The sequence below is a fragment of the Heloderma suspectum genome, chromosome 1 (genome assembly GCF_057233095.1).
Source record: "Heloderma suspectum isolate Gila_16-S chromosome 1, 16-S_ref, whole genome shotgun sequence".
Lineage (NCBI taxonomy): Eukaryota > Metazoa > Chordata > Lepidosauria > Squamata > Helodermatidae > Heloderma > Heloderma suspectum.
The window spans coordinates 133,101,718-133,123,281 of NC_139458.1; the positions used below are offsets into that span (position 1 = coordinate 133,101,718).

Consider the following 21,564-nt stretch of genomic DNA (forward strand, 5'->3'; position numbering starts at 1 on the left):
GGGCTCCAGGCTCCTGGTATCAGATCTATGGGGCAATCATATGGCTGGTGAGGGGGCAACTTCTTGTTTCCCGAATATGTCTCAGTTGTCCCAGTATTTAGCGGGAAGGGTTGCAATACCAGGCAGCAGTGGCTCCTTCCCCATGAGGTTCACTCTTTCAGGAAGAAAGTGCTCCAGTGCTCCAGGGAAAGGTCAGGTCATGGGGGGGGGGGAGCGCCGCTAAGTAAATAAGTACATAAATTGATAAATAATTGTTTGGTCCCGTTCTGTTTTGGATGGGTTCTGGCCTGGGTGTGAAAATGTTTAATACAACTATAATTTTGGAAAGGTTGGGTTGTAATATTGTTCTCAAATGCTTCTAACTCCCACTATTTTGGCATCATTTTATTTTCAGAGGGGGTATTCTGGCTCATTCTGATTTTGAATCTGAACAAGACTTTCTTGTTCTCTGTCTCTACTGTTGCTCTGTGTATGTGCGTGTTCATAGTTATTTTACTGATGCACAGATCAGTTTATCTGTTTTAAACATCTTTAAATGATTCCTATCCAGCACCCCCCACCTGGCATTTCAAGGAAGTGCATATTTTGCAGATATTTTCTTGGACAATTATTTTGTGTTGTTGTTAAAGAAGTTTAGAAGGATGGGTAGTCTGTGCATGTATGTGGGGAAGAAAACATGGACATGTGCGTGTATAAAATATTTGCCTTCTTAAAATAAATATTTTACGTTTTTAATTTCTGTCTGTTGCTGTGTGATTTTATTTTGGTTTGATATTGCTGTTTGTTGAAAAGTAGAGTTATAGGGCAAGGCTGTGTGTATGTGCAGCTCCTGCTTGCCTGCTTTCAGTCGTGTGTTTTAGTTTAGTGTTTCAGCAGTTTTTAATGATACTGTTACTGCTTTCACATCAATTTAAATTTACTTATTTGTTTAATACATTTGCAAATCATACCCTCTACCTAACAGGTGCCTGGGATGATGTTTAGGGCTTTGTAGGACAAAACCAGCATCTTGAATTGTGCCCAGAAATAAATGGGAAGCCAGTGAACTTGATCCAGGATTGGTGTAATGTGGTCTCCAAAGCATGCTCCTGACAAAAGTCTAGTCGCCACATTTTGCACTGGCTGAGATTTCTGAACACTTTCAAGGGCAGCCACACATACAGCATGTTACAATAATATAAATGGGAGGCAATTAAGGCAGATCTCCTTTCCTCAAGAAGGGGAACAGGTGGTGCACCAGCCAAAGCTGGGAAAAGGGACTCCTAGTCAATGCTACTATCTGATCTTCCAGGCCAGTGCTAGATCCAGGAGACCCGCCCTCCCGCAGCTGCATACCGGATCCTTCAGACAGAGTTCAATCCAGAACAGGTTACCCTCCCAACCTCAGGTTACACTGTCTACTAACCAATAGGACTCCATCTTATCTGAACTGAGCCTCAGTCCATTCAACTGCATCCAATCCCTCACTGTGTCCAAGTAACGGTTTGGGATTTCCTTCGCTTCAGTTGAAATGGAGAGACAGAGCTGGGTATCACTAGCATATTGATGATACCTAGCCTCAAAGCTCCAAATGACCTCCCCCAGCAGCCTCATATAGATTTAAACAGGGGACAAAGAGAGCCCTGAGGAATTCCACAGGCCAAAGGCCATGGGGCTGAGCAACAGTTCCCCACCATCACTTTCTGGGAATGCTCAGCCAAATAGGATTGAAATCATTGCAAAGCAGTGCCCCCAAGTCCCATATTGCCCAAACATCCCAGAAGGATATCCTAGTCAATAGTATTGAAAACTTCTGAGGGGTCCAACAGAACCTACAAGGACACATTCTCCCTGTCCAGTTCTTGGTGTAGGTCATATATCAAGGTGACCAAGGCTACTTCTATCCCCAAACAAGGGCCTGAACTAGACTGAAAGGGATCCAGATAATCAGGCTGATCCAAGAAAACCTGGAGTCGTGATGCCACCAGACTCTCCGTAGCCTCACTCAGAAAATGTAGGTTTGGGACTAGCCTATAATTATTTGGGTTGTGGAAATTACCTGGGATACCCTGTGCACTCTGTCCCCTGTGCACCCACCAGAATATCATTTTTTTATTTGTTGGATTTCATAAACTTCTGTGTTGCTAAATCCCCCCATGCAATGAGCCCCGGACAGCTGCTAAGTCTGTCCCTTCTCTGAGCTCCCACTCTACTCGCCTGATGCATAATACTGTTCCCGTAATAAACTTTTGTAGGAAAGGCATTAGTGATGGCAGTTTTACTTACCATGCTTTGGCATGGGAAAACATTGGTAGACACCATGAACAGATTGTCATAAGTCTATGGAAGTTATTTTCCAAAACGGCTGCCAGTCATTCTCCTATAGCACCTATCTTGTGTGTGTGTGTGTCTGTGTGTGTGTGTGTGTGTGTTTGGTTTGCCTGCTTTGTTGAGGTGTGGTGTGTGTTTTGCCCAGGGTTGTTTTTGTGTGTGTTTTGCCTGAGCTGTGTCTGGGTGATTCTTTGAGCACCACCAGTTTACCTTTTGTGAAATGGGTAATTTGTTGTGCTTCGTAGGGGCAAATATGTGATGTGGCATTTAGGGTTCAGACCCCACCTCTACCTTGTACTCTGTTGGGCAAGTTACTTGTCTCTGAGGAGGGTGTTTCCAGATTAGGATTTTATGGTGCAATCATCTTGCTTTATTCATAGACTTTTACAAGGGGTCCAGACAGTGTTATCTTCCACTTGTAACCCTCCCATGTTTCCCCACTGCTTCTTTAATCTTTTTTCTAACTGCAGAAAATTTGTTAAGGAGGAAAAGATGGAATAGCTGCACAGTGCCTTCTAATTAGTAGCATTAGGAGCCCTCTGTCTGGAAGCGCCTTAAGCCTGATGAGTTTGCCTTCTGTGACATGGGTGTTGGAAAAGGAAACTGGCTTCCAAAGAGTGGCTTTAGCCATGTTTCCACAACAACAGAAGGAGAAGCTAATAGAGGAGTACCAGATTTTATAAAAGGAATTGGCTTTGCTGTGAGCAGGGTTCCACGAGCAGATTCTCAACAGCAGTAAAAATTGTGGGGGGGGGGGGCATACAACAACTATACTGGGGAGAACCTGACTTAATGAAAAGAATTGGGCTTTAAGGAAATCATTTTTTCCCCCTGATAAGCTCCAAAGTGGCTGCTGGATGGCCACAACATCATGTATCCCTAATGACCTCAACCCACAGCTGGCTCAGACTAAATTGCTGGTGGAAACATCCCCTTTGTGTTTTGGAACTTATTTCTGTTTTGTACTTAGGTTCTTGGGCAAGTTAATTTTTTTTTTACCCCAACAAGCCTGCCATTTAGGAAACTGATATTTTGTGACTGGCCATGCCCATGTAGCTGTTTTGTGAGAGTGCGCATGACACTGTTTCAAAATTCCAAATGTGCCCCCTGCCCCGAAAAGGTTTGGGACCCCTGACATGGACCTATCAACATGAGCAGTATCATTAGTCGTTGCAGAACTAGATGGCCCATGGTTTGGGGCATCTTCAAACCTTCTCCTTTTGTGTTCCTGAGCAGATGTCATTGTGTCATCTGACACATAAGCATCAGAGAAAAAAATCATTTAAAGATGTTTAAAATAGATAGATTGAACTATGCATTAGTAAAACAAACTAGAAACATTTCAAGCCAGGAGAATGTATTGCAAAACCAGAGAAGCAGGCTTGCAGACGGCATTTTTAAAAAGGCATCTCTCCTCATTGCAACAGGGGGTGGGGCAGGGGGGGCAGAGAACAGGAGGAAAAATTGCTTGTTCTCTCTGATTGCTGCCAGCAAGAGGGAAAATATAGTGATGGAGGAGCTATATATGCCCCCCCCCCCAAGTATGAAAGTTCCATGTGGCTTTCAAAGCCACACAGAAGTGCAGAAAAAACTGAACTGTTAATATTGTAATCACCAACCTCCGTAATGGTGATATCCTGTTCTTCCAGGTGAATATCATTCACCATAACTTCTTTAAGCTATTGAGGGGCATATATACTCTGATTAAGGGCATGCATTTACATTCCAAGGCCCTCACTGGTAAGGCCAGCAAGTGTGGGGAGCCTGACGTGTGTGGGGAGCCTGACCGATTACATGTGGGCTAAGAAACTCTGTGTAAGGCCCACATACAAAACAGAGGGTCGGCATGAATAAGCACGGGGGACTTAAAGCCTATTCCTATTGGTGGAGAGCATCAGTAAAGCTTGCAGAGGAGTCACTCCAGAGCAAGTGTGGACTCCTCAGAGCAAGGCATTATTTGGGCCTGGCTTGGGTGCCCTGGGGAGCGGCACTGATTGCTGTCCTGCTGCAGCATTTGACATAGCAGGAAAGAAGGTGAAGGGGCTTTCCAGAGCACTTGCCCAGTGCTGCACTCTGAGGAGTCCTTCCTCGGAGTGAGGCAGCGCCAGCAGGCCCACCAGCTGGGCCAGAGCATTCGTTGCCACAGGAATGTGGCTGGCAGGGCTCTCTGGAGCGCTCACTCACCAGTGCTTTGCTCTGGAGGGTCCTTCCTCAGACTGGCATGGCGACTGGTGCCAGCAGCACTCCATGGCAGGCAGCAGTAGCAGCAACCACACTCAGCCCCGAAAGTGGCCAACTGTGGTGGCAGCAGGTGCCCCCTTGGCAGTGGATGGTGTGTGTGTGTGTGTGTGTGTGTGTGAGTGTGATATGCCACCCCTCAAATCCACTGCCTGAGGCGAGGGTCTCAGCCTGCCTCACAGGAGGGCTGGCCCTGGGTGTATCCCAGCTCTGGTCAAGCATCCTCAGAATCACAGGGAGAGGAGACTGCCTTGACACGATGATCTGCCAAGGGTGCACTGTTGTACGGTGGCCGACGAAGAAGCTTTGTCTTGCTCTTCTCCCCCACCCCATGCAAGCCAAGTGTTCAGATTTGTTTTAATGCACTACAGTTTGAAGACCATAATAATGTATAGTGAAAACAAACTGGAGGCAGCTATTACCAGCAAGTTTTCAAAGTGCCCTGTTACGGAATGAATGACATGAAAGCACCCATGAATCCAAACCAATAGCAAAAGAAGAAAAAGCAATATATACAAACAAATCGTCACTGACCTAAAATGAATCAGAAACACCATTTGTTTTAACAGTTCTAGAAAGACATTTTAGACCAGGGGTCTTCAACCTTTTCAAGCCCATGGGAACATTTGGCAGTTTGTACAAGTACCTTGGGCACCACCACAAATTAGTTGCCGGGGGGCGGGCAACCACAGAAATGTTGGGAGCACTGCCCCATTGTGTGTGTGCATGAATGTGCAGTCTGTGTGCGTGCTACCCTCTCTCTCTCTCTCTCTCCTCTTCTCCCTCTGCCCCCAGCTCCTGTTTACTTTTTCTCCCTCTCCCTCTCTCCCAGGCTGGCTGGCTGGCTGGCTGGCTGGCTGGCTGGCTGGCTGGCTGTCTTTCTTTCTTTCTTTCTTTCTTTCTTTCTTTCTTTCTTTCTTTCTTTCTTTCTTCTCTCTCTCTCTCTCTCTCTCTCTCTCTCTCTCTCTTCTTTCTTTCTCTCTCTCTCTTCCCTCCCCCCCCCCACTGAAGCCAATGGAGCAATTAACCCATTGAATTTAATAGCCGGACAGAAAGGCCCCCTGCCAAAAATTCGCAGGGGGGAGGGCAAAGGTCACCTTTGTGGACCAGATCCCCACCCCCTCCAGCTATTTTTCAGCAGGAGGGCTTTTCTTTCCCCATTAAAGCCAATGGACAAATGGATCCATTGGTTTCAATAGGGAGAGGGGGCAGAGCGAAAGAAAAATGTTTCTCGGTAGGTGGACTTTTTTCTGCCTCTGCAAGCGAACAGAGGAAGTGCTCCATTCGCTTGCAGAGTGGAAAAAGAGCTCAGCAGGTGCCCCAGAGCGGCCTTGCAGGCGCAGTGGTGCCCATGTGCACTGCACTGGACACCCCCGTTTAGACAGTTTATACAATTCGAGGTTATACTAATCCTTCGGATACAGGGACAACTTACCCTGCCATGGAATAGCCTGCCTATCTCAACCGGTTGCTCTTTGTAAGCTTTGAAACCTGATGGTTACAGAATGTTTTGGGGGAAATCAAATCAAAGACACCAACTGCAAGTCTGAAGGCATTTCAAATAGATTCAGATTGAAATAGCTACATACCATCAAGTGCATTCATTACAACATGTACAAGGAATATATTTTGCTTTATTTCTTACGTTTGTGTTCTGTTCTTCCCCCAAGAAATGTAGAGTGACATTCCAGCCTCACAACAATCCTGTGAGGTAGGCTATGCAAAGTGAGTGATTTCCCCAGGACTACCCAGTCAGATTCATATGCCAGCAGGGATATTCCATGTCCCAACTCAATAGTCTTAGCCGCACAACACGTTACTGACTCTGTTGCCTTTTAAAAATCCCATGGGTATTTTTGTGCATATGTGGCGTGCCCTGGGAAGCCACACATGATCCCAAGTCCCTGTAGTGCATGTATGTATATATGATAGAAATATTAGTGCTGTGCCAAAAATTTCTCCCACATTGTTTTGGACCATTCTTATTAGGGATGTACGAAAGTCACTTACCTGTTCGCAGATTATGTTGATGGTGTGGGGGGAGGCATTCCATCCCTCCCCCCGTAATCCTCGACGAGGGGGGAGGCGCTCTGTTCCTCCCCCCCGGAATCCTCCACAGCCGGCTGTGCTCCGCAGCAGCTCTGCGGAGCAGCCGGCCAGGCCCAGCCAGGCCAGAGCCGTCCGCAGCCGGATTTCCGGCCGCAGAGGGCTCTGGGAAAAACACACACCAAAAAACCCTTAGTTTTCTTAGTTTGGGCCATCTTAGTCTACGTAAATATTTACGTAGACTAAGACGGCGAAAATAAGGGGAATGCAAATAGCGTAGCTGACCCAAACTAAGGAACGGCTGTAGCTGCCGCCATTTGCGTACGCCTTTTTTTTTTTTTACCCAGTTGTTTTAGGCTACATAAGTTTTTACGTAGCCTAAAACATCTGGGTAAAAAAAAGAAAGAAAGGCGTATGCAAATGGCGGCGGCCTCACCGTGATCCGTGGCGGAATTCTCTGCCATCCCTAATTCTCATTAAGTTTGATATAGGGATGTATGAAAGGCACTTACCTTTCACGGATTATGTTGATGGTTGGGGGGGAGGCGCTCCGTTCCTCCCCCCCCAGAATCCTGGCCAGCCGGCTCCGCTCCACAGGGATTCTGCGGAGCCGCCGGCCGGCTCTGCCAGCAGCCGGACATCCGGCCGCTGGCTAGCAGGGACGCAAATGGCAGCGGCCGTAGCTGCCGCCGTTTGCGTCCCTGCAGTCAGCCGTGATAGGCTACGTAAATGTTTACGTAGCCTATCACGGCTGACTTTAAAAAAACAACAACGCACGTATACAAATGGCGGCGGCCACAGCCGCCACCATTTGCGTTTCTTATTTTGGCACGTCTTAGTCTACGTAAACATTTACGTAGACTACGACGGCGAAAATAAGGGGAATGCAAATAGCGTAGACGCTATGCTATTTGCGTTCCCCTTATTTTTGCCGTCTTAGTCTACGTAAATGTTTATGTAGACTAAGACGTGCCAAAATAAGGAACGCAAATGGCAGCGGCCGTGGCCGCTGCCATTTGCATACGCGCATTTTTGTTTTTGAAGGTCAGCCGTGATAGGCTACGTAAATCTTTACGTAGCCTATCACGTTTTTTTTTTTATAACTGGAAATGATGGCGGCAGCAGCCGGTCGGAAGATCGGCCGCCGCTGCCGCTGAACCGCCACCGGAGCCGCCGCCGCCAGGAAGTTCCGCCCAAGGTAAGTCTCGTCCTGGGGGGGGGGGGTGGCAGGCCGTTCCGCCACCGATTTCAGGGGGCCGAATGTGCTGGCATTCGGCCTCCCCGAGATCCGTGGCGGAATTTTCGTACATCCCTAGTCTGATAGAAAAGAAATTGCTTTCAAAAAGAAATTCCAAGGAGGAGGAATTTTGGATACATTCTTATGGGTTGGGTCTGGGGTTCTTGTGGTTACCTTACTTAGGAGGTGGCTGAGGAGTGTGCATGAGTGTCCTCCCTGTCACTGTACAGTAATCTCTGTGGCAGCCTGTTGCCTCCTCTGCTTCCTGCACTTCAGTTAAAGCCATCACAAGGAAGACACTCCGAGGCAATTCCTCCCATGGGGCTTTTTCAGTTCAGAAAGTGCAGGTGGCCTGGGAGGCTGCAGAGCAATGGAAAGATGTGTAATAGAGAGAGAAAACACCCACAGCACCCTGAGCCGCCTTGCAGTGATTAGGTAAGCTCAAAGATACCACCAAAAGAAATTCAAAATTCTGCCTCAGAAGAGTGGAAGCCTCAACACAGTTGATGCTGTTGCCACCTACAGAAGCAGTGCCGTAAACCAAAATCCACAAGGAAAAAAGAACGAACCCGTGCTACAACCCCTGCCAACAGTGAACCCTATCTGTGAGAAACTGACGGAGATTTTTTCCTCCCCTAGGAGAAATTCGGTGAAACTGTGTGTGCCCGCCCCCCCCCCCATTTCTCTGCCCACAGATAGGCTGGAGAATTTTGAGAGGCCATTTGTGCACAACTCTAAGAAAGACTAACAACACAGTATTTTAAAAAAATATATTTTGAGCAAAATGTTTCCCCTTCTGCCCCTTGTCAGTAGCTGTGCTGTTAAATGGGTACCAGGAGTGGCAGTTTGGAATGCCTGGAGAAGAAAGTTCCCTAGGAGAAAACCCCCACAGAGGTATGAGTAGTGTAATTCTTATGAATCGTCCTCCAGATTCAGGCCATTTGGACTAAGAGTTCTGTGTCTGTAGATCCAGACGTTTTCCCTGTTGTCCAGGATGTCAGTGTCTTTTTGTTTGTTCTGTTGGAAGCAACTGTAAATCAGAGAGACTATGTGCAAGTGAGTTCTCCTTCAGATCCTATTCTATTGCTAAGATGTTTCAGGAGACCAAGGGGAAGATTCCTCTTGCATCCTTCTTTTCTTTCCCTCAAGATATGTGAATTAGGTCATGTGTTTTCCTCTGTCATGTTGTGGGTGGAACAGCTCTTGTTGCCTCCTGCATAAATATCTGCGCTGTGAAGTTCAGGATCCCAAACACTTTTGCTGTATATCGTAACTCATTCCGAACATTCTTCTGCACCATGAAGCTAATGCTTGTCCTTCTGCTCATCACCCTGGCATGTTGCTGCTCCTCCGGTAAGTATCACTAATGCCAGTTATGGCTCTTTGCCAAAACACGCTGAAGAAGCAAAAATAAACTTATTCAGTGTAGTGTCTTCAGAGAGGGCATTTGTGCATTAAATGCAGTCAAATCTCCGTGAAATAAACTGCCACACGAGGACAATCCAATGCAGGTTTTACTCAGATGTGCTCAATGGCGTTTACTTCCTAAGTGTGTTTAGGATTGTAGCCTTAGGTATGTTACCTGAGGATGCAGTTGTCAGGAGCCCCCTAGCTGCCTCTTTAAGTCCCCTCCAAAAGCCAACTCATGACACAGACGAAAGGGATTCTTTCCCAGGCTTTATTCCTTTACAACTTAATGACTCTTTCAGATGCTAATCACCAGCGACTAAGCAAGGAAACACACTGGGGTAGTTAGCAGAGTAGCCTAAGCTCCGGGTAAGGTAGTTGGTCCCTGTTTGAAGGGGAAGAGCGGGAAAACTCTGAACTTATGGGCTATGGAGAGGTCCTCCCTCTTACCCGGGGATTCTCAGGATGTGACTGTTGTTTTAGCGCCAAGTGGGCAGAGCGCCGCCTCTTGGCGCCCTCCATCAGGCACCGCTCCCTCCGTCTCCGCTGAGTGTCCAGCAAGATCCCATCCCCTGCTCTCTCACTGCTAGGGTCACTATCTCTCTCAGGAATGCAGGCAGGAGGAATCTCTCCCTGCCACTGTGCCTGTGAGAGATGAGCGAGCTCCTCTCCCACAGGTGGTTGGTCCTCCTCAGAATCAGAACTACTCTGGGGCTCTATGGGCTCGTTATCCACCCTGACATCAGCAGTCTATGTTTGCTCTATAGTGGTTGTTGTCAGGGTAGACACTGAGCCCATAGAATCCCAGAGTAGTTCTGATTCTGAGGAAGAGGAGTCGCTCCTGGGAGAGGAACGCGCTCCTCTTTCCCAGGGCCAACAGCTGACGGAGATTCCTCCCACCAGCATTCCTAGCTTAGATAGCAGTCCTGGGAGTGACAGAGCGCAGGAAGCAGACTGGATAGACGTGCGACGCAGACGCAGAGAGCGGCGCCAAATAGAGGGCGCAGAAAGGAGGCGTAGTGCCCGGTTGGTGCGCAAACAACGGCTGCGCCCAGAGGATCCAAGGGAAAAGGGGAGGGATTCTCCCTAGTCCTTAAGTTCAGAGGTCTGCCAGTAATTCCCTTTCAAACGGGGACCAACTGTTCCAACTTAAAGCATAGGTACTCTGCTGCTCATATCTAGTTGCTAACAATAGAGTTGTTAAGTTATAAAAAAGGAATAAAACTTTGAAAAGAATCCCTTTGTCTGTGTCTGGACTTGGCTACTGGATTAGACTGAGAGAGGCCTCCAAGGAGCCCTTGACAGTTGTAATGTTCCGGGGTTCCTCAGCATGCCTCTGGCCCTTAACAGTGAGTGGATCAATCTTCTAGCCTTTCCCCTGAGTCCAGACTTCCCCAAAACAATTCATTCCAAATAAAGTGCTGCTGCCATCTTCTGAGCCAAGGAGAACAGTCAGCCTCTCAGTTTATGTACTTGATCGTGTAATATCAAAGACAGCATCTGGGCTGAGGTATATTATACTAGAATTCACTAGGGGTGTACGAAACCCCACTTACCTGGCTCCACCGGGTTCCGCAGGTGGGGGGAGGCGATCTGTTCCTCCCCCCGGAATCCTGCCTGGCTGGCTCCGCTCCGTGGCCAGGCTGCGGAGCCACTGGCCGGGCCAACCTGCAGCAGGGCCTCCAGCTGCTGCCGGGCTGGTGCGGACGCAAATGGCGTCCTGAGTAGGGGACACCATTTGCGTCCCTATGGTAGCCTGTGATAGTCTATGTAAATATTTACGTAGGCTATCATGGCTAAAGCAGGGATGCAAATGGCGTCCCCTACGCCATTTGCATTCCCGCTTTAGCCATGATAAGCTACGTAAATATTTACGTAGCCTATCACGGCTAAAACGGGAATGCAAATGGTGCCTGCTTTAGCCGTGATAGGCTATGTAAATATATACGTAGCCTATCATGGGGCCAGCGTAGGGACGCAAATGGTGGCCGCTACGATGGCCGCCATTTGTGGCCGCAGCAGCTCAGCAGCAGCCGGAGCTGCTGCTGCCGCCGGCAGAGCTGAAGCCGGAGCCGCAGCTAGGTAGGCTCCGTTTCATGGGGCTTTCACAGGGTGGAGGGGCGGGGGGCTCCGTTCCGCCACGGATTTTGGGGGCCAAATGCGCTGGCATTCAGACTCACTGAGATCTGTGGCGGAATTCTCCGCCATGCCTAGAATTCACCCAGAGTGGAATACATTCAGGAATTTAAATTAGTAAATATATTTATTTATGGAACAGCTAAAACATGTAATAATTTGATAAGAAATAATGGTTTAACTAATAACTTAACCAAAGATAACTGACCCCTCTCTTCAATGGATATCTTGACCCGCAGCTTTTTTACTAGTCTTTCTTCCTTATCCCTCTCAACCCTCTCTTTTAATTGGCCTTCTCTGTTGGCACTCCCCACCTCTCTCTGACTCCACCCACCATTCCATCTCACTCTCCTGCTGTCAGTAATTCTTCCACTCATCCTTCAGTTGTACATGCAAAGACTTCCCCCTGCAGATGACCTTGCCCTACTCATGGATGCTGAGGGTGGAGCATGCATGGTGTGGGGTACAGGGCTACATAAAACAGCCCTGTCCCTGCCCGCATATGGGGTTACCCACTTTTTGATAATGCCTACATAGGACTAGGGTCTATCTGGATTCTGTGCTAAATTCAGGCAGCTTAGATATTACTCAACCCATGTGGAGACAGCAAGAAAGGTGTCAGGGATTCCAAGCCCTCTTGCTGAGTAGTGAGGCAACAAAGACTAGGGATGGACGAAAGTCCCTTACCTTGTCCCGCCGCTTTTTTCGGGGTGGGAGGGAGGCACTTCGTTTCTCCCCCTGAAAATTCTTGGCGGGTGGGGAGGCGCCCCGCCCCTCCCCGCTGAAATTCAGGCCGTGGGGGAGGCGCCCCATCCCTCCCTGCCAAAGTTCTGGCCGGGGGGAAGCGCCCCGTCTCCCCGGCCGCGAAAGAAAAAAATAAAGTGTAAAAAAAAAGAGAAAAAAGTGATAGGCTATGTAAAGATTTACGTAGCCTATCATGGCTAGATTTTCAAAGTCAGCCGTGATAGGCTACGTAAATTTTTATGTAGCCTATCACGGCTGACTTTGGGGGAAAAAAAAAGTGCATACGCAAATGGCGGCTCCCATGGGCACCGCCATTTGCGTACGCACTTTTCCCCCCCCCAAAGTCAGCCGTGATAGGCTACGTAAATCTTTATGTAGCCTATCACGGCTGACTTTGAAAATCTAGCCATGATAGGCTACGTAAATCGTTACGTAGCCTATCACGTGTGTGTGGTTGTTTTAATACTTTACGGGGAAATGGCGACGGCGGCAGCTGGTCAGAAGACCGGCCGCCGCCGCCGCCCCCGCCGAAACGCCCGCCGAAACACCGCCGGGACCCGACGCCGAGAGGGACATCTGACAGAGGTAAGTCCCATCCCCGGGGGGGGGGCGGGGGGAGGGCGGAGAATCTCACCGCCAATTTCGGGGAGGCCAAATGCGTTGGCATTCAGCCTCCTGGAGATTCTTGGAGAAATTCTCCACCATCCCTAACAAAGACTCCCTGTGCAATCCACACTCTTTTATTCAGTTAATAGCACCTCTTCACACCTGAAGTGACCACAAAGGCTGGGAGCTGTCCTCTGGGTCTAATTAGCTAAATAGCGCTTTTGCTAAGAGAGCTACTGAAAGCAGGGCTGTTGCCTTTCAACTAATGGACGGGTTTCCCGCTGTGTTTGGCAGGCTTTTTCTGGGCTCCTCCCTTCAGCGAGGATCCTCGCAACCCAACTTCTGATACACAGTCAGTATGGTGGGACACCTACCACGTCCTCTCAGCTCTGCCCACTTAACTTGGCAGCGAGCTCTGGCATCTGACAATTCTGCTGCTCCCTCCCTCTCCAACAGAGGCCTAGAGGCCTAGGGATGTACGAAACACCTACCTGGCTCCGCGCTGGGCAATCCGCAGTGCGGGGCAGGTGCTCTGTCCCCCCCCCCCGGAATCCTTGACGGGGGGGGAGGCGATCTGGTCCTCCCCCCCGGAATCCTGCCCAGCCAGCTCTGCTCCGCGGCCAAGCCGCGGAGCCGCTGGCCGGCTCCTGCCACCCGCAGCCGGACATACGGCCACTGGGCAGCCCTGCAGGGACGTAAACGGCGGCTGTTGTAGCCGCCGCCATTTGCGTCCCTGTATTGAGCTGTGATAGGCTACGTAAATATTTACGTAGCCTATCACGGCAGGGGGAAAAACCCCAGCATACGCAAATGGCGTCCCTGCATTAGCCGTGATAGGCTACGTAAGTATTTACGTAGCCTATCACAGCTATGAAGATGAAGCGAATGGGAGCAGGTAAGTGCTCCGTTTTGCACGCCTTTTGTGGGTTGGAGGCGGCGGGGACTTTCGTCCCGCGCGCCTTTCGTGGGTTGGGGGTGCGGGGGCTTCGTTCCACAACGGATTTCAGGGGGCCGAATGCACTGGCATTCGGCCTCACTGAGATCCGTCGCGGAATTCTCTGACATCCCTACTGGTTCCCATGGGGAAGGGGGAAGATGGTCTCTGAGCCTGGCTGTCCTGTTTGATAAGCTGCTGGGAAAGTTCTTCACTGCCTTCTGGACAGTCTTGGGGAATTTCCTGTCTTGGCTGGGCTTCTTCTAGCTCCATCTCCAAATCTGAATTAGTCAGAAACCAAACTAGGGAGCTTGGGCCCAATCCTGACACCAGGCCTTTTTTAACCAGTGTTACACAGAAGAAGCATAATATTTGAAGTTGTTTACTACATGCATAACCCCCCAGCAAGTGTAGCACCCTCTTATCAGGGGTGCATGTCCCTGGCATGCAAGCATGGAAGGGAACATTTAAACATCACACCCTAAACAGACCATGGGTTACGTGAGGGTTAACTGTCAAATAACTCCTGCCAGCCAGGTTCACAGGACAGTGTAAACTATGGCAACCCCCTGGCAGGGTTGCATATTCATAATGGTGGCTGGAACACACGACAGATCCTCAAGGGTAAATTAACCCATGATGGGCTGTCATGCAGTGCAAACCGAGCATCTGTAGAGTCAGCATGAGAACATCATTCCTTGCAGCCTTCTAGTGGAATAAGTGACATCCGAATTGGACCAAAGCTAGAGCATTCTTAGGTGAGCAATATTGCCTCCAGCCAATATTCATGTATTTATCTAAAAAAGAGAAGACAATGGCAGTAAAAAGTTGAAGTAAAATCTGTTTACAGTATTAATTTTGTTTTAAAAACAAATAAATACCATATTTGGGTTTTTGTTTTGTTCCTTCCTAGTTTCTGCTCTGTGTGATTCTGTTAAAAGTGTTATGTCTCTGAGGTTTTATGGATCACAATCTGATTTGGAGAGTGAACTTAAAAAACATGCAGTTTCAAAGTCTGGAGTATCTGCTGCAAAGGCGGTAAAAGATTGTGTCGACCAGTTTTCACAGAAGGAAAAAGATGGTATAGCTAAATTGACGGTAATTATACATTCTGTAATTTTTCTTGCTTGTCTTTTGCAACTGAAGACTCCATCTAGATTCAAGATTTATATCTTTTCCCCCAAAACTTTTTTTACAGTCTATTGGTTTAGAAATATTTTAACATATTGATCAAAGATTGAAAAAATAAGATCACTTAAATATGATCCAAATACATTGTCCAACCCTCTACACCAAGGGTCCCCAACCACCGAGCCGCGGACTGGTACTGGTCCGTGGCCTGTTAGGGACCGGACCGCAGTAGAGATGTGGGAACCCCCCTTTACCTTGGGTCCGCAGGGGCGGGGAGGCGATCCATCCCTCCCCCTGCCCCAGAATCCTTGCCGGCCCTGGCTGGCTCCGCTCCGTGGTGAGTCCACAGAGCTGCCGGTCGACTCCAGCCCTGTTCTTTGCAGTAATAGCCTATTACTACAAAGAACAGGGCTGCAAATGGTATCTGCGTCCAGTGGCCAGAAGTCCTCCCCCGGCTGGAGCTGGCCGGTAGCTCTGCGGCAAGTCCAGGGCTGACGAGGATTCTGGGGGGGGGCAGGATCGCCCCCCTCATGGACCCAAGGTAAGGGGGGTTCCCACACCCCTACTGCGGCCCGGTCCCACCCCACCCCCGGTCCGTGGAAAAATTGTCTTCCACGGACCGGTCCCTGATCCCAAAAAGGTTGGGGACCGCTGCTCTACACCACCACAGTCTTTTCCATATGCTAATTCACATCCACAGCACATATCAGCTAGGGATAAGTGATGATTTTGTTTCAGTCTGGATTTGGTAAGAATCTACCAAAATTTGCAAAGTTCTCCATATTCAAGACAAAAAAAAAAAACTTGAGTTGAAAATTTCAAATGTGGGAGAAACAAAAACTGACAGGCCCAGGCTTTGCACTTAAAAGTCTGGGTTTGAATCCCCGTGTATTCAACCATGTTAGTGTTTTTTTTAGGGCTGCCACCTCTCTTTTCTGACAGGCTCCTCATCTTTAACAGCTCTATGGCAGGCAGCTACATCTTTAACAGCTCTATGGCAGGCAGCTACATCATGTCCTCTCCATGCTGGGAATAGCTGTACCTGTTGAATTTGGGTGATGCAGATGGGTGAGAATTTTGTGTCAGTTGATCTTTGATAAGAATTTACGCACATTTGCAAAATCCTTCATATCTGGGAGAGAAAGAACTTCAGATTTAAAAAATGTGAATGTGGAAGTAAGTGAAACTAACAGATATGCCCATTCCTAGATCAGAATCCCCTCCAGGTTAATGTTTATACAGTATGCCCATGCCATCATAAGAAAAGCCCATATTTGCCCACACTAAAGCTGCCTGTCTATTCCAGTGGTTCAGACAAGTGAGCCAAGCCAAAGAGAGAGGGCAAATATACCCTTTATTTTCACTCATCAACCATGACTCACTCTTATACTGTTAGGAAAACAGGCTGCTGATTGATACTCTTGTTTGCCAAAATGTACTCTCTACCAAGTACAGTGATTTAGGCTGCAATGCTACACACACCTACCTGGGAGTAAGTCCTTCTGAATAATATGGGAGTAATCAGTGTGGTATAGTACTTGGTAGTAGTAGGTATAAACTGTGTTGGACTGGGATTTGTGAGACCTGGGATCTAGTCCCCACATGGCTATGAAGTTCCCTGGGTGACTGTCAACCCAACCTACCTCACAGGGTTGTTGTGAGGATAAAATGGAGGGAAGAAGGACCATGCAAGCTGCCTTGGGTTCTTTGGAGGAGGAAAAAAGATGGGATATAAATGAAATAACATTAATATTAACATTAATAATAAACATGCATAGGATTCCTCTGTTAATCTCTTGCTTCCTTTCCCTTCAGCACCCTCTACTGACCTTCATTTCATTTCAGGAAGAAATACTGAAACAATGCTGAGCTGCTCAGGAATTCTGGTTTTTCGATTAAACCAAGCCCATGCTAATCCAACATGCTGACTACCAACATCAGTTTCTGAAAAAATAATGCTCATTGATCTGTTCTTCCCACTGTCAGCTCTTTTATACTGTCATTGATCAAGAAGCTTTATCCGATCTGTGAGGCAAAATAATCATTATGCTTCAGAAAACTTCGAGAAATCTCCTGCACTCTTCTAGAATCCTTCATGCTTCATGTTTTATTAAACTCACAATCTGCATTTCTTTGTTCAAGCTTCATTTATGAATACATGATCGATGTACTTTGTCACAGCTAATCCAGTGACTCCTCTTGAGTCGGTCTCAAGACCGACTCAAAACAACATTAGCACTGCTGTATCAAATAACATGATCTTTAGAAAAAGCCTAGGTCTCAATTTTGGGGGACCCTGCTGGCAGGTCATTCTCCTGGGGCTCCCTTGATGCTGGCCACCATTCTCAGCCCCCCTGTATTGCTCCTGCAGTAGGCTTCGAACTCTTAATTTAGAGGTGCCAAGACAGTGATAAATCAGATCCAGGTTTACTTGCAAGGAGATACTTCACTGAGTACAATCAGCGCACAAGCATATGGCGCCGCCATTTGCGTTCCTTATTTGGTCCCGGTAGTCTACGTAAAGAGTTACGTAGACTACGGCGAAAATAAGGGCAACGCCATTTGCGTACGCGCTTTTTTTTCCCCCCAGAAAAAGTCACCCGTGATAGGCTACGTAACGATTTACGTAGCCTATCATGGCTGACTTTGGAAATCTAGCCGTGATAGGCTACGTTAATCATTACGTAGCCTATCACGGGTGTGTGTTGTTGTTTTTTTACTTTATTTTGTAATGGCAGCAGCAGCAGCCGGTCGGACGACCGGCCGCCGCCCCCGCCCCCGACGAAACGCCGCCGAACTCCCGCCGGGACCCGCCGCTGAGAGGGACATTCGAGGGAGGTAAGTCCCATCCCGGGGGGGGGGGCACGGGGGGGGCGGAGAATTTCACCAACAATTTCAGGGGCCGAATGTGCTGGCATTCGGCCTCCCCGAGATTCGTGGAGAAATTCTCCGCCATCCCTAGCACGACTGGGGAAGGCAATGGCAAACCACCCTGCTACAGTCTGCCATGAAAACGCCAGTGAAAGCGGCATCCCTCTAGGGGTCAGCAATGACTTGGTGCTTGCACAGGAGGAACCTTTCTTTTTTCCATAATCAGCTGAACTGAAGATGTCTCGTTGCCATCTCACCTTCCAACCCCTGTAATTACCTACTGCAGGGCTCTTCAAGGTATTCACAAACCTATAGGGACCCACAGCAGTCCCAGGGAGCATCTTCCAATCCACCCCGGGGGCAACCACGGCCACACTTTTTCTCCACAGATCCAGTAACTACCATTAGGGGCGGCCCAGTTAATGCCAGGGCGCTCTTTCCAATTTGTGCACACCCATCCTTGGGCATTATCACCAGGGCATGCATGTATGGTCTGGCACCCCCTACTGAACCCCACTTGTCTTTGAAAGCGTGGTGCTACTTTGTTGTGTCTCACTTGTTCCCAACACACTAATGGCCGTGGTGGGGCATACACCTTTAAGGGGGTAAGCCATCCTATCCCATCGTGTAATTACTCAAACCCCTCTCTGATCCTCACGGATTTGTTTGCCTTCTGCGTGATAACTCTGAAGGCTCTGTCCCGGGTGGCACTGACATCAAACCTTTGGGAGCCACACTCAGTGTCATTCGGAGTTGCAACTGACAGTAAAGATGTTTGCAAATATCGCGTAGTATTGAAGAAATAAAATGCAGACAACAAACTTTCATTAAAATCTAACACCATAGGCAGGAAACCCCCCACATGGTGAGGCATGATGGAGCAAATCCAGCAATCGTATTGTTTCTCCAGCTGGGCCAGACGATGTTCACATAAGTGATGTCCTCGCCTGTGGTCCAGACTGGTAGCAGGCTCACCAATATCCACCAACTCATTTTGACACTAGAAAGCTTTGCCATGACTGCAAAGGAAAAAAAAGGAATCAACATAGGAAACAGTCTGGACAAATAGCATGGGCTTTGGCTCTATGCATAGCCTGTCCCCACAGAGCTGGGCCTCCTTTGAGGGGGGTTAAATGTCCCCTGGGGGAAGAAGGCATCACCCACACCCCTGCTAGGGGTCTGAGTCCTCTAAATTGGATATTAAGAATCACTTTAACCTCATCAAAAACAGTTGAGCAACGGAGCAATTCAATCTGAGCTTCAGGAAACCAATCAGTGTAGTAGTTCACACTCCAGTGAGGGCACCAGAGCCTATGGGCACATGGTAGGACAGGGGAACTCTAAGATTGAACAACTGCTTGAGAAAGGAAAAAAGATCATACCGGCTGGGGGGATATTCTTCAGCTGAAGAGCTTTGGCTATTGGGCGGTATAGAAATGAAATGAAATGAAAAAACAAACAAACTGACCTGTTGGCCTGGGAGGCCATTTACAGTTCTAGGTACCCAAAGACAAGAGATAGAAGGAACACCATCAGCATGCTTGTGATGGCTACTAAATCATCTCTACTCAGTGCAGCACTGGCCATTATCTGCAAAACAAAAAGTGTGCAGGGAGCGCTCGGGGCAGGTCTTCCCCTCTCAGCAGGACTGTGTATGTATTCCCTGGGCCTTGATGCAGTACCTCTCCTTCAGTTGGGTCTGTGCTCCCAGGCAATTGCACCCACACCCGCCCACCAGCCGATCCAAAGCCTCCACTGTGTCTGCAGGCGGCTCCCCCTCCGTCACATGCGGGGTGAGAAGGGCCTTCACCAACACCAGCTGCGCTATGCGTTCTCCCTGCTCAAAAGAATAAGAATTTGGGGATAGGTTGTGCAAAACAATCTTCAATTCCCCCTGATAGTCTGGATCAACAACCCCTCCCAATAAGGCAATGCCCTTGGTGGCCAGGCTTGACCTGGCTGCTAGACGCCCATATGTGCCAGGGGGTGTGTGGATTCCAATCCCCAACGCCCTAGTGGCAGTTTCCCCTGCATCCAGCTTGAACACACAGGGAGTGCGTATGTCTAGGCCCGCTGCCCCGGGAGAGCTTTGAACAGGAATGCAAGCTTCAGGCAGCAATTTCCAGACTTTCAATCCACCACCTTTTGGGGGAGGGGGGATTTACCTGCCTGCCCATGGGCGAGCTCCCCCCTGGAAGCCCCCTTTGGTTGTGTAGGCAGACAGCTTCATCTAAATGTCTGCGCCACTGCTTTAAATCAGGTCTCCCAGTCAACAGTTTTATTTGCTCTTTCAACAGGCCATTAACCCTTTCTACCAAACCTGCAGCTTGAGGATGGTATGGGATATGGTAAATCCAAGTCACTCCGTTATCCTCTGCCCATGTTAAGGTGGCTTTTCCCTTGAAGTGGCTGCCATTGTCACTTGGAATTTCTTGGGGCGTGCCATACATCTTCTCCAAGGCCCCCTATTCCTCTTAGGGTGTTCTGCTGCGTTGCATGGGCATATGGGAAAGCTGAGGACACTCCACTGACAGTGTCCACACACACGAAGGTGTAGCAGGCGCCTTGGTCTTTAGGCATGGGGCCAATGTAGTCAATTTGCCAGATTTGCCCGGGCTTGGCTCCCCGAGCTATGTGCCCCCAATTTTTCTGGCCAGCTATTTTATGCTGCTTGACTTTGCTACAGACAGGGCAGTTTTGGTCAGACAACTTCTTCAATGTCTTTTTTGGTTAGGGGTAGGCCTCTCTGTTTGGCCCATTCCCAGGTAGAGTCCACCCCCTGGTGCCCACCGCGTGTGTGAGCCCAGTCAGCAAGGGCTGCTTCTGCTCCTCTAATTTTCACAAGATCGTCAGCTTCTATGTTGCCCAGTGGGGATGTCCCAGCATGGGAGTCCACGTGCCCCATGTGCCCCTTGGCGTGCTATGCTGTGTATCTTCTGCCACATATCTGACCCCCAAACTTGCTGGCCATGGGGGCCCCAGCTCATCTTTAATGGGTGAGCTGGGGACCAGCAGATCTTGGTCTGCTGCTTCCTTGCCTTTAGCCTCCCACGTGACAGCCCCAAGACATGTTGCCATCTGATCACTAATGGGGGATGCCACATGTGGCTCCGCTGTTGCAAGTATATTCTCCACTTCGCTAAGGTGGGGTGTTGTGCCGTTCCTGTCTGCCCCAGCTGGGTATCTGCTACCCAATTGGCAATAGGGTATTGTGTCTTTACTTGGACCTGCAGGGGTCCAGTGGTTCGCTCTGTGTCTATCAGTCCCTGGTAGGCAGTACATATCTGTTTCTCCAGGGGGGCTATAGTTCTCCTGGGCTCCTTTCCACCCAGCAGACCAAAATCCCACAGGCCTCCGCTTGGCCTGTGCATTGCGCTACCACAAGCCCCGTGCCATCCCTTCCTCCGTGGCAATGACATCTAGTTCAAAAGTCTGGTTCAGATCTACTGGGTCCAGTCTGGCGTGTTCATGGACTAGCTGCTTGGCTGCCTTGAAGGTGGTATCCTACTTCTCCCCCCATTCCCACGCAGCTTTCTTCCTGCATAAGTTGTGGAGGGGGCATATTAGCTGAGCCAGCACAGGCACAAAAGGCCTCCAGAATCCCAGCAGGCCTAAAAATGACTATAACTGCTTTTTGTCAGTAGGAGGCGCTGCTCCCTCAATTTTGTCTAGTGCCTTCTCCAGAATGACTCTTTGCTACCCCTCCCAATAAATGCCCAGAAATTTTACACTTTCTGCTGGACCTTGGACTTTTTTTGGATTTACTGCCCAGCCCTGGCTCTCAAGGTGCTGCACGATGGCATCTAAGGCTACTTAGACCACACTATGGTCATTCCCAGTTATTATGACATCATCAGTGTAATGATACACACGCACCACCCGTGAGAGGTGCACCTCTGCCAAG

The 21,564-nt window shown here is 48.9% G+C and overlaps 1 protein-coding gene and 1 long non-coding RNA gene across 4 annotated transcripts in view; one reads left to right on the plus strand and one right to left on the minus strand.

The window, feature by feature from the left end:
- Nucleotides 1–8,593: 8,593 nt before the first annotated feature.
- LOC146357907 (uncharacterized) overlaps nucleotides 8,594–21,564 on the minus strand; it is a 41,251-nt gene continuing 28,280 nt past the window's right edge. For 2 of the 3 annotated variants that reach the window (XR_014786586.1, XM_084826479.1), the window contains 2 exons: nucleotides 19,129–19,250; nucleotides 17,506–18,679 (listed from right to left, as the gene is read on the minus strand). Coding sequence is in view for 2 of the 3 variants with exons in the window: in XM_084826479.1 (XP_084682605.1) it covers nucleotides 19,149–19,250 (102 nt within the window). In the remaining variant the exon portion in view is untranslated. Of the gene's footprint in view, nucleotides 9,228–17,505; nucleotides 18,680–19,128; nucleotides 19,251–21,564 lie in introns of those variants that run through there. The other variant, XM_084826574.1, reaches the window with a different exon arrangement.
- Nucleotides 12,552–16,957, plus strand: LOC146357908 (uncharacterized). The gene is made up of 3 exons (XR_014786733.1): nucleotides 12,552–12,703; nucleotides 14,572–14,756; nucleotides 16,635–16,957. It is a non-coding gene; the product is annotated as an uncharacterized LOC146357908 (long non-coding RNA).